General features: G+C 43.2%; 1 protein-coding gene across 1 annotated transcript; it reads left to right on the forward strand.

Moving 5' to 3' along the window:
• Window positions 1–1,224: 1,224 nt before the first annotated feature.
• On the forward strand, window positions 1,225–6,968 carry LOC140944851 (uncharacterized). The gene is made up of 8 exons (XM_073393952.1): window positions 1,225–1,351; window positions 2,090–2,152; window positions 2,349–2,402; window positions 2,897–2,947; window positions 3,343–3,870; window positions 4,371–5,134; window positions 5,963–6,132; window positions 6,279–6,968. Exons 1-8 carry the CDS (start codon window positions 1,251–1,253, stop codon window positions 6,966–6,968), a joined length of 2,421 nt encoding a protein of 806 aa, XP_073250053.1. The 5' UTR covers window positions 1,225–1,250.
• The last annotated feature ends 5,404 nt before the right edge of the window (window positions 6,969–12,372 follow it).

The following is a 12,372-nucleotide window of genomic DNA, read 5'->3' on the forward strand; positions in this document are numbered from 1 at the left end:
ACATACGTGAAAATCTTGTTTGGTGTGAATTGTTTGGCAATAAGGCTTTGACAGTGGTAATGTCTTCATCTCAGTTCTGGAACTTTCAACTTTTTGTTAATAAGCAACTATTTGGTATATTGGGCTCATATTTTCAGTTAACTGAAATTCATATGTCCTTTTAAATGTATTCAGCAACTTCATTTGTTCAGCTTCATCAGGTAAAAACTTGGTGTGTTATTCGGACGGCAATCTAACACTCAAGCTCTCAGTCTCTTAGTCATGAATATAAGAATGAATTTTTCTACTTTCCTCACTTAAGTTTTAACATTTCAAGTCTTTCAACCGTATTTTCAAATTTCCAACCTATTCATGCCAATTCAAAGAAAAACAGCCTCGGTTCCAGAGAAAAGTATTTATGCTGCTGTTTTGTCGAAGGCAAACAGTTCCCTCCTCCCCCAACAAACAACAACCCCCACCACCACACCCCACTCCCCTCCCCCTTCCCCCGTTCCACCCTACTTACAGAAAAGGGAACTGGCCCCTAATGGAAAGTGCTTTGATCTGTTTAATTCTCTCAACTAATTCGACATGAAACTGTATGAAGATCAACCGGGGAGAATTTGTATGTGGACACTGCAGCAAGATCGTTTTTCTAGCTGTCCAAGCTTTTGTCGTCGGGTATTTTACCGCTAATTTCCCCCTCAAAATATCACTGGTTCCTTATTCAAAGAAAGGCCGCTTCTTTGCACAAAATATCATTGGTTCTTTATTGAAAGAAAGGTTCGCCAGAATGAACCTTCTCATCAACCATCACCGAACAGAATCAGCAAATGATCACTGACAAAACAAGTAGTGTACACTTTTCGCATCCATCTTTTCAGCTAGCCGCTAGATTTGCGCTATTTCCTGCCATGTGAAAATTCTTCCAGAGGCGTCGTTGGCCACAGCCGCAAACTTGAACGAAGGGGGCTCTTGTTTGGGTTCATTGATAAAGGAAACCGTCAGTTGCGATGTTAAACCCCTCGAGCTATCTCGCACACCACATTGCGTCAGCCATTACGCCGCCGCGCGAAGCCTGGGTTTTTGCCCCGTCAGGGCAAAAACCCAGATTCCCTCGGCTGGAATATAAAAATAGCTCCACGGGGAAAACACGGATGACGTCATGGTCATGTAAAAGGCAACGAGTCTATTTGGAGAAATTGACGTAATGTGCCCTGATATATAAGTGTCCCCTTGCGAAATACTTATTCAATCGACTAGACTCGACAATGCAGAAGAGAGCCACGAGCATCGCAGAGTTTTTCCCAGCGAAGAGATCGGATCAAGCAGAACAGCTTGATGGTGGACGAGCGACGCAGGAATCATCCAGGTAGGAAGTCATTTTTCAATTAAGTTTGTTTCCGGTTTTTTTCCCACCGGCCGAGGACTCAAAAAAGCAGTCGCACCGAAGCAAGGTAAATGGTTAACCGTGATTTTCGGTTACTTAATTCACTTAGTATTGCCCAACCCCGTTGATCGTTATTGCGGATTTGAGACCATTTTCGAAATTAATTGTTTTTTTGTTGCCTTTCTTTGGCGGGAGTTTATTTTTGCGGATTTGCGATTTTTTGTATTTTGCTGGAAATTGATTTTTGCGATTTCCAGACAGTACCAGTACCCAGCATTGATAATATGTTTGTTATTTTCGGGAACTTATTTTTGCGGATCGCCGGAAAAAGCGGCGCAAAAACAAACAAATTCAAAAAGTCATGATTGATTGGGGTTGGTTAAGTCATATACCCTTGCTTTTCTATGTACCAACGAATCTAAATTGCGTGTATTTCAATTTCAACTTCTGCATAGAAAATTGGCAACAAACTATTTCCTTTTTAAAATTGGAATCAAATCTAATGATCAATGCAGTTTCTGTAAAGAAAGCTCGGAAACTCTTTTCAATTAAGTTTGTTTTCGGTTTTTACGTTGGGTTTGGAGAAATATGTGAGAAATTCTACTTATCGTTCTGTTTACTTCTTCCCGCTTTAATTCATTTTCTGAGGCGAAAGAATAACCAACAGATTGCTCACTTATCGTGCTTTTTTAAGTTGGATGTCTGATTGTTTTGTTGCAGATCTTCACAAGATCCGCCAGCGCCGAGCGAGGCTGGCAGTGATACGGCGGACAGCCCAGAAAGGTACAGATTTTTGCTTCGTGACAAGCATGAAACTATTACTAGCAACCCAGAGGAAAACCGCTTAAAACGAAATCGGGACTGATGAGGACCACAAATTGACTAGCTGATTCGATGAAACCGTAATTTCACCACCATAATTTTAACTACATTTTTGACGTGGCTACGTTAACAATGTCGTGTCTCTTATTCTGTGTAGGCCTTCTTGTTCCCGCCGGCCGAGGACTCAAAAAAGCAGTCGCACCGAAGCAAGGTAAATGGTTAACCGTGATTTTCGGTTACTTAATTCACTTAGTATTGCCCAACCCCGCTGATCGTTATTGCGGATTTGAGACCATTTTCGAAATTAATCGGTTTTTTTGTTGCCTTTTTTTGACGGGAGTTTATTTACATGATTGATTGGGGTTGGTTTAAGTCATATACCCTTGCTTTTCTATGTACTAAGGAATCTAAATTGCGTGTATTTCAATTTCAACTTCTGCATAGAAAATTGGCAACAAACTATTTCCTTTTTAAAATTGGAATCAAATCTAATGATCAATGCAGTTTCTGTAAAGAAAGCTCGGAAACTCTTTTGCACCTCTTTTGGGAATGCCCGTTCGTTAAATCCTTTTGGAATGATTTGTCGCTTCTCATGTCCTCATAAATTTCTTTAGTAGTCTATTACAATTGAAGGTGTCTTTTTGACAACGGGGTTAAACGACTGTATCTATTTGCTGTGTATTAATTCATTTCTGTTTTTTTCAGACAGTTTTTTGACCAGGAGGCGAGAGCAGAAGGGACACGAGACGGCCGAAGGTAGGTCAAGCATCTTTCTTAATATGCATAACCCTCGTATGCGGCTGTGCTGAGGAATGAGGAAAATACTTCACAGTAACTAATATTTTCCCGCGAAATCGCGCTACAGATTGCCGCGAGGGAAGGGAGGAATCAAGAATTAAAAACAACGACAACAACAACAACATGACTTTAAAAACTTTTTAAGAGATCACTTGAGGAGTATTTGTGAAAGAAAGTCTTTCAAGTTGTCATGAGCTATTTCGCCAATTTTTCCTTCTTTTCGGTGACATGTGCATTGACGTAGAATAGCCCGTACGGAAATGTTGGTAAGTTTCTATGTACGTGTTTATATGACGTTTGGCGTTTGCCATCAACGCCATTCTAAATGATCTGCTGTCCCTCTGCACTTACAGCGCTGACCACGACGATGAAGAAGATGAAGATGGTGACGTTGAGTCCTCACAGGACAGGGCCTTCTTCGTGGCGGACCAGGATGTGGTCGAGGAAAGTAGTCAGTCCTTTTATCGACAACAGGACGCGGCTTCCCTCCAAAGGGACGTCGAGAGCGTGGAGCCATATTTCCCCTTGGCATTCGCAGAATCCGCCGACCGGCCTCTAGCTTTCAACTTTGACTTGTTTCTGCTAGACAGCCTGTCGTTGCCAAGGCACATAGTGCCTCGAGATTCGCGGGAGGAGGTGTCCAATGCAGTTTTGTTCGACAACGCTGCCAACGCTATCAGCTACTGCACCGAGAGACTGGAAAGAGGGTGGAAAGATACGCGTCCTGCCGCTGATCCAACTGAGCGGGCAAGTCGCAGACACACCCACCCAAAGGTGAACAAGTGGGAACTCTTTCGCCGTCACAGCGCACGTTTGACCGAGGCTCTAACCAGCGGACAAGCGCCGTTTGACGCCAATTTAAACCGCGTTCGCTTGGACAGGTACGTTGCTCAGAGACACTAGTAAAAAGCTATTTTTTGGGGGGGGAGGGGGGTATTCGCGCGAACTGACGATATTTTGTTCCTTTTGTTTCCTATTTATTGGCGATTTTCTAGAAAGTACACAGCATTGATAACATTTTCGTTTTTTTGTTTAATAATCCTACAATGCTATGTACACCGTTTCGTTTCCGAATGAAGGGGGCAAGTTGTAATTGAACAGACACGATTGGTTAGTACTTAACTTCTGTGTAGCGAATTTAAGTTATAGAGAGTATTCACCCTGGAGTAGATTTTACGTGTTTGCGGGAACTTATTCAGTCACGGACCGCTGGAAAAAAAACCGCCACACGGTACCCAATCAACTAATAATTTTAACCACAAAATCTTAAACGGCACACTTACGAAGCCCTGTCTGTTTTGGAACGACTGGTTTGGGGGCGCAAAGCAGGAAACCTATAGACAAGCCTTTGTGGACTGACCCTACTCTCTTGCTCTCCCAGGTTTGGAAATATCATGATCTGGGACGCTCCGGCCTGGAGCCTCGCAAGCCCTGAATTCACGCACGGCTTTCCCAAGCGGCTGATAGTGCAAGAACACGGGGGTTTCTTACCGGGGAACATAACCGTGTCGGCGAAGGCCAGCAATTTGACGCTGAGGCGTTTGGCGGTGTGCGACGTGGCCTGCTTGGTCAGTCAAGCAACGACCGCCGGCTCAGGTCTGAGTAGAGCACGGCTCCTTAACCTCCGCTACGCGGCCATCAGTTACCAGAGTGGGTCATTCTGCCCGCAGTACCTGGCTTCCGCCATGGTAGAGTTTGGCGTAAACTTCGCCACCTTTGAGGCATTATCGGCAGACACCTTGGACACGCTTCACGCCAGCCTCAAGCGGGGTTGGAGACAGGGCGACGACTCCAGCAGTAGCGGCGAGGAATCCAACGAACCCCTCATATCCTGTCCGGAGAGTGTTATGCAGGAGATAGGCAAGTCCAGCGCGGAGTCTTCTTCGGAGGCTGGAACCTCCCAACAGCCACCAGGAGACAGCGAGCGGACAATGCTCTGTGCTCTCCTCGCACGGCTGAGCAGCCGGCCCGGCTCGGAAAGCAGCGACTCAGAGGAGGACCACCATGGGGAGACTGACGGAGAGAACACCTCGACGACAGTGGGTGGCGCACGCGCAGCAAGGAAGAAGAGAAAGACTTCCTCTGTAGGCGGGAGGAGAGCCAAGGCGTCCCGCGTGGGAGAAGCGACGGAGGGCAGGGAACCAGGTAAAGAACGCTGAAAAATGAAACCAAACTCGATTATCACTCGCACATAATAATAATAATAATAATAATAATAATAATAATAATAATATTTCTATAGCGCTCTTATCCTATGTTCAAGGCGCTTTACAGTCATGTAAACAACATTATTGAAAAATATCTACAAATATACAACCATATCCTATTATATTTACAATGAGTAAAAAAGGGAAAAATTAAAACTAACGGAATGTATACAAATCTATAAAAACAATGATCCGTTATTATGATACCAATACATGCTGGTATCAGCACATGATACCAGCTTCGTGTTCTACGTCTCAGGAGAGACCGTTTTCAGTTTGTGGAGTTGTGCGCACACGCTGAGACAGTCGCAAACATTTGGTAGCTAAGAAGCAAACTTGAAAAGCATTGATAGATTGCTTATGTCATTCTTCTTATATTAGGAAAGTGCTAGCAAATATGTTGCGAAGTCTGAAACAAGAGATTTCCTTGCAACAAGAATAACAAACATGGAATCAATACCCCAAGAATAACAAAATTGAGCAAAATTTCATACTGGTAAAGGAACAAAGGCACAACATCATTTTTTCGGCTAAAGTTGCGACACAGCTGGGCTAGCAAATGTTTGTTTTCTATTTAGCGTTTATCTTATATTTTAAGTTGTTTGACATCCATATTGCTTAATTTTTATATATTACATTAATCTTAACTCTTCATTTTTGTAATGCGCATTTGATCATATTTTTATGTGAACCTGGGCAATATAAATGATACGCTCACTCACTTCCAAATCATTAACGGCGAGAACTCCCTGTTTCATTTCAGCAGGTGTAGAAACGACAGGCGAACCAGTGACGGCGCAAGAGGAAGAAGAGGCAAATCCCTGGGGCTTGCAGGACGGGTCGGTCGCGGGACTCAGGCTTGACGCCTTCCCAGACGCGGAGACGTGGCAGGACATGTTAACTTTCTTCCGACAACACCAGCCGCTTCGCCAAGAGGTGGGTGTCCACACTGATGGTCTCTTATCCCTCCCTATCCTTCTTATGGTTATCGTTATCGTTGCTATTTTTAAGGAGAACATTTTCCGTCCGCCGATGACACAATCAGAAACACTGCATTTTTTGTTCTTTCTCTTTCCAAACAGGAAATACGAACCGCCATGCCCAGGGCAGGCGCTTGGCAAGGAGACCCCGAGAGGGCACAAGAGGCCACTAGCAACCTGATTGCAGACGCACGCCGCCAACTGCTTGGTGAGAAGATGGCAGCCCTCTTCGTCATCTGCGGCCGCGACAACTGTAACTGCCGAGAAGACAGCTGTGCTCTGAAAGGCGGTCAATATTGGCTACAAGAGCAGCCACGAAAACCCTGCTCGCAAGACCTCCGCTGTGCCGTTTGCAGCGTCTTCACACGACACCTGGACCTCTGCAATCTCCTCGGTAGGGCGTCTACTAGCAAGGGCGCTCTCTTCAGTCGACTCCTTGCGAGTTCCGTGGCAGTTCACCAACTGTACGACCTCGCCGTCCCGGCAGACTTGCCCCCCGGTCAGAGGGTGACCAGAAAACAGACCGTAAAGGGGATACTGTGCTCCATGTTAGACGTCGAGAGAAATAGGCTACAGTGCCTCAGGCGCATAGGAGAGCTAGCCACGCTGGTGCCTAAACTGCTCTGTGTTCAACTTAGCAGCGGTCGCGCACTCTTCTGGGAACAACTGAGAAGAGTTTCCAACACGGTGATCGGACAACGCGGTCGAGCGGCAAAACTAGTCGCTCTGGAAGCTTTCCGCAGGAGAATGCCGGACGATTCGCCCTGGAAGGAGTTCTTGACCCCCGATTGAGATCTCCCGCATCGCAGTGACTGCCCGTGAATGACTTTGCATGTGGCGCTTCAGAGTTTATTCAGTACTTGTACTTTAAGCAGTTTATTCAGTACTTGTTTATTCGGTACTTGTGTTCCATTTTGCCTTCCTTCTTGTTACTTTCCTTTTTCGACAGTAGTGTGTCTGCCGGTTGAAGTGCAGGATGCCTGTAAAAGATAGCAATTAAAACTGTCAATAAAATGTTGCTTTCGCATGATCATAACTGTATCTTGTCCTGCTCTGACTCAAGGCAGAGAGAAAGAGGGTATACAAAGGTAGAATGCTTATTGACAAGAAGTACGTGAAATCTAAACCACAGAAGCACCGAAATTTACTCTTTTCATGCTCCGTCAATTGCTAGATCGGCAGTTAAAATTGATAACAAATTAACCCAATCCTTTACTTGTCAAGCCGGGGTGAAGCAAGGTTGCATGTTGTCACCTACCCTTTTTAATTTCTATCTAAGTGATGTACCAAAATTGCTAAATAAGCTGGAATCTGGAAGTTATTTGATGCACTGACATCTCCCATACTCTTTTATGCGAGTGAACTATGGGGGATTGATTGCAGTGGACAATTAGAAAAGGATCCAGCAGAATTAGTTCAGAATAAATTCCTGAAGTGGTTGCTGGGAGTTAATAAATACTGCAATAACCGTCAATGCCTGAAAAGCTGAGACAGCAATGGTTTCCAATCAGAATTGAAGCCCAATGTAGGAACTTTAAGTTCTGGTTTTTTCCCCTTAACCTTAACCAAAAATGAAAACGAATTATCCCAAAATGTCATACAATACTATTAAACGGAATGAAAACAAAGCTTTCTGGAGCAAAAAAAAAATCAAAAGCTTCATTATTGGAACAGATAGGGTTAGGAGAATTCTGGATGAAAGCACACTAGGAATCGTAAACATCGTAAAAATCAGGCAACGGCTTAAGGATATCGAACTACACAGAGGGCTAAGTGAAATAAGTAACGACACTAGAAAACTTGCTAACCAAAGCAACAAAATGAGAACCTACCGGTTATTCAAAACGATAGACAATTACAAATGTGGAGATTACCTACATCGGGTCACCCATACGCGACACAGAATAACTCTAACAAAAACTGCGACTAGGCCACCACAAATTAAGGACCCCTTTGTTTTTCCTGTTGAGTTTTCTTTACGATTTGTAAGATATCCATCGGCAGAAAATTTCACTCCAACATGTAAGGTATAATTATTGACGATTTCAATGTGTTCATTGCTAACCAGAAAATTGCGTTTATCTATCGTTGATTTTCTACCCTTGTTTGGAAATACAATAACTCTTGTTTCAGTTGCATTAATCTTATGAAGCCAATCCTGACAGTATTTTGATAGTCTGTCAAGACTTTGCTGCGAACCTGCTGCTGAGTTAGATATTAAAAGTAAACCAGGGGCATAAACTGGGACAGAATACAGCCTTGTAGAACACCTTTACCATAATTGCAAAATTCTGCTCGAACAATATAGGGGCTGTTTTTTTCTTTGGAGCGCGGGTGGTGGGTCTGGACAGAGAATCGGCTGCCACTGTTGCAAACGCGCTCTTTTCACTAACTTATAAATTGGATTCAGCTAACAGAGCCACTCCCTTCAAACATCTTTTGCAACAGAAATCCAATTCCATTAATATCCTATGGCTACGGCAATTCCTGGACTGTCAAACAGTACTCCCTTACTCGAACAGCGTTGGAAATTACAAATCAATTTCTTATTAGAGTTTGTTCTTTCATATCCTCTTATTCGGCTATTTTTATGTCGTACTCTTCTTATAGACCTTGTCACGGTTTTCGACGCCATCGTGACGAGAACGCGTGACAAATTACAGTGTTTGTATGAGAATCTAATGTCGAATAATTTCCGTAAAACGGCTGTTCTGAAAAAGGTATGACTTCTAAACTAAAGCGCTACCAAACAAAGGATTGTACTAAAAAATTGGGGGGGCGCGTACCTGTGCTTAAATTTCTCCGGAGGCTTGCTTTAGATTTACCATATATTTGTCTGTAATTTTTCCCGGGACTTTCCGACTTACAGACAAATGTATAGAAAATTTCAAAAAGTGGTTCTGCGTCTTCTAGCGCATGTAACGCCCTCAATGTTCTCTTTCTTTTTTTTTTTTTTTTTTCCAGTAGAATCCCTAGGAGTGAAGCATTAGTTTAAAATTCAGATATTTTTTGCAAAACAGCCTTTCTACGGAAATTATTGGACATAAGATTCTAATACAAGTACTGTAATTTCTAACGCGTTTGCCTATTCGTCAAGATGGCGTCGAAAACTGCGACAAGGTCTATTACCATTATTAAACTATGACTGATAGGTGGACAAATTATAGAAAATGCCTGTATTTCCTGCGATTCTCCAACACATGCTGCACGCACGCTATTGTAGCTCCTTTTATGCTGATGACTAGTCTTAAACGCCGAAATTTTCTGGGACCGGTCTATAGCCATTTCTTTCTAACAAAAACAATAAAAGCACTATTGCAAAAACCTACCTAGCACTTGCTGCCTTTTCCCACAACAGGATTGTGTTTTATTTTCGCCCTCAAACTCAAAACTCGAGCGAGGATCGCACATCAGCTGACAAGATGGCGGCGCCGGTGGCCGTTTGGTTCCAGTCTCCCCCGTTCCATACACCGTCACATTTATACTCTATCGCAAGCCGATCTTCGTTCGTCTCTCAGAGCCAAACACCGCGTGTCACAAACTTGAGACTGTCACCAGCGCGCAGTTCACTCTCTATTATATAATACGCACAGTTTTTTAGCTGGCCAACTTCCTCCCTTCGCCGGTAATAAGCCCTCAAAAATACCCCCATTCACCTCTTTAATAGACCAATCACAGGCAACTTGCGCACAAAGCTAAGAAATATTTGAAGACAAGTCAATTGTGAATTCTTCCAGTAAAAGAAAGCTTCACACACAACCTATCTTTTTTACTTCAGGTTTGCTTAAGCCTATTTTCCCACGCAACATAATTCAGATTGATTGACATGCTTCGCCGGCCTTTCTCGAAGCTTAGAAACCGCAAGTCCGCTAAGTCGGTTTAAAGGTGAATTTCTCAGCATTTCGTTATTTAAAATAACTGCACAGTAATTTTCAAGGAGTTATAATAACTCCTCTAGTGGGCCTAATTTAACTCCTTACAGTGGAGTTATTTTTTGGGGAGTTATTTTAACTCCAAAAAGGGGTTTAAAGAACTCTTTTTCAGGAATAAAAGTGACCCCAGATATTGAGGAGTTGAAATAACCCCAAAAAAGGAGTTATCCTGTACCTAAAATTTTTACTCCATTTTTGGACTTATAATAACTCCCTAAAAATAGGGTCTCTACTCTCGTGGTTGATTAACTAGAATATTGTCATCATTGTCCGGTTAAAAACAGTCACGAAAGTATCTTAAAATAACTTTCGCGATCTGAGCATGGTGATTAGCTCGTTTGAAAAAAGGAACTTTTTGCAATAGAAGAAGAAGTCTGTCTTCCAATTATTCACTGCAGAGATAATAACGGGAAGTCAACTTAACCAAATTTGATAAACGTCACGTTTGTACAACGTTATTAGCAGGTTTCGTGGAGTATTTTTCGCACTGAAAAATCTCTTGAAGCTTACTAGGCGTTGTGAAGTTTGTGATTTTGCAGGTTAAAGGAAACATTCTGTTCCAGTCTAACTGGAAGGTTTCTGTCTGCGTTAAAAGTTTCCTTAATAGGAAGCGCCATAATTCAGGTCATAGAGAAAAAGAAAAAAAAAAAGAGGAAACATCTTTACGGTGGCCAATTTACTTTATTGGTGTCAAATTGAAGTAGAATACCGAGCTGCAGGTGTTTCCCTGTTTCAATAGTATTCCGAATATTTTACGGCTACCCGGGCAAAGAATATCGTTATAGGTGGTTTTCACGTTACGTCATCGCCGCCATGCTGGTGGACAGTAAACAAAAAATCGTTCATTAGCTCGTTTTGTTTGCCCACCAGCATTTGTTCATTTCACCATTGTTATTTGTGTCTCCTGAGATTGGATGAAAACCACCTATACCGAGGACATTTAGATACAGAATCTTTATATCAAAGCTTCATTTCAAAACTAAATAATTCAATGCTGAATGAGTGTCTTCATATCTGATAAAGAGACGGCTCACGTCCAATTTTTTAGACCAAAGTAACTTCAGACCTTAATATTCGTGCAAGAATGAGTTGATCTACATCAGAGATTTTGAAGCCGCTCAAAAAACTCGCACCGCTTTTTTGACGTTCTCTTTGCCTTGGCAACGTCGTGGTTGCTGAAACCTGCCTTCACTAGCCATAATAAGAAAAAAGTTCTTTTTACAGGTGGCCTATGTCACATAATGTGGTTTTCAATAGGGCACTGCATAAAAAAAACTACAAACTACAGTACTAAAAATGACGAAGTATTAAAATAGATGAACTAAACTATAAACTATACCGCTCTCTTATGAACGCACATTAAAGTTTACATTTTAGTTTACTTCCCAAGCACGCGTAGCCCGACCATGCTGAAGAAAGTCTGCCCACCCCGGGGGTGGTTCTGGAATTGGTCTTGGATTGAGAAAGCGCCACTCGATGTCCTCCAATCGCGGCTGTAGTGGCGCGAAATGGACACGCGTAAATGCAAAGGGAAAGAACCCTAAAGGGATGCACCGGGGAGGGCCTTCTGTAAGATTGAAAGGAAAAATAGACTGCTTGCAATGTGGGCAACTAGTTCGTATCCGTCCCTCGGAATGAACAAACCACTTAAGAAGGCACTCCTCGTGAACTCGTTTCCGACAGCATGAGAGTCTGCTAGAAGGAACCTCAAGACTACCGAGGCACACTAAACACTTTGACTGAAGATGTTTTTCCAGCCGTGCCATGTCTCGCTGGTAGCGTTGTACGGATTTTTTCTTTTTTCGCTTGCCCATCTTTCGTGACTCTAAAAGACAATGAAACACGTGTGCTCCAATTAAAACTCAAACTATAATCCAAATGCCGTTTACCCTCAGCAGATAACAGGACGTGCCTTCTCGTGAAGGGCACGCGACTCAAACAACTTGCTGAGCATTACATGACAGTATTCACACACGACAGATGGGCAAGCTGCTACGATTTGAAGGTTGAGAGCTGGTAAATCACGCGTACAAGTGAAATAAGCAGAAGGAACAAAGCTGGGCCATCCACTGGCGTGGGAAGAAACCTCGCGCGCGCCCGCATGCACCGTGCAATCTGTCCCAGATGTGCAGGAGGCCTTCCTCCCAGCCTGAAGACAGAAGACGTTAGGCACGCGCGCTAACGGTCTTACCACGGCAGCGGAAAGCCTAGCCTTTGGTCTGCAATTATTTGACGGTTATAGCGCGATTCACAAGAGAAGAAGA

Source organism: Porites lutea, chromosome 7 (assembly GCF_958299795.1).
Source record: "Porites lutea chromosome 7, jaPorLute2.1, whole genome shotgun sequence".
NCBI lineage: Eukaryota > Metazoa > Cnidaria > Anthozoa > Scleractinia > Poritidae > Porites > Porites lutea.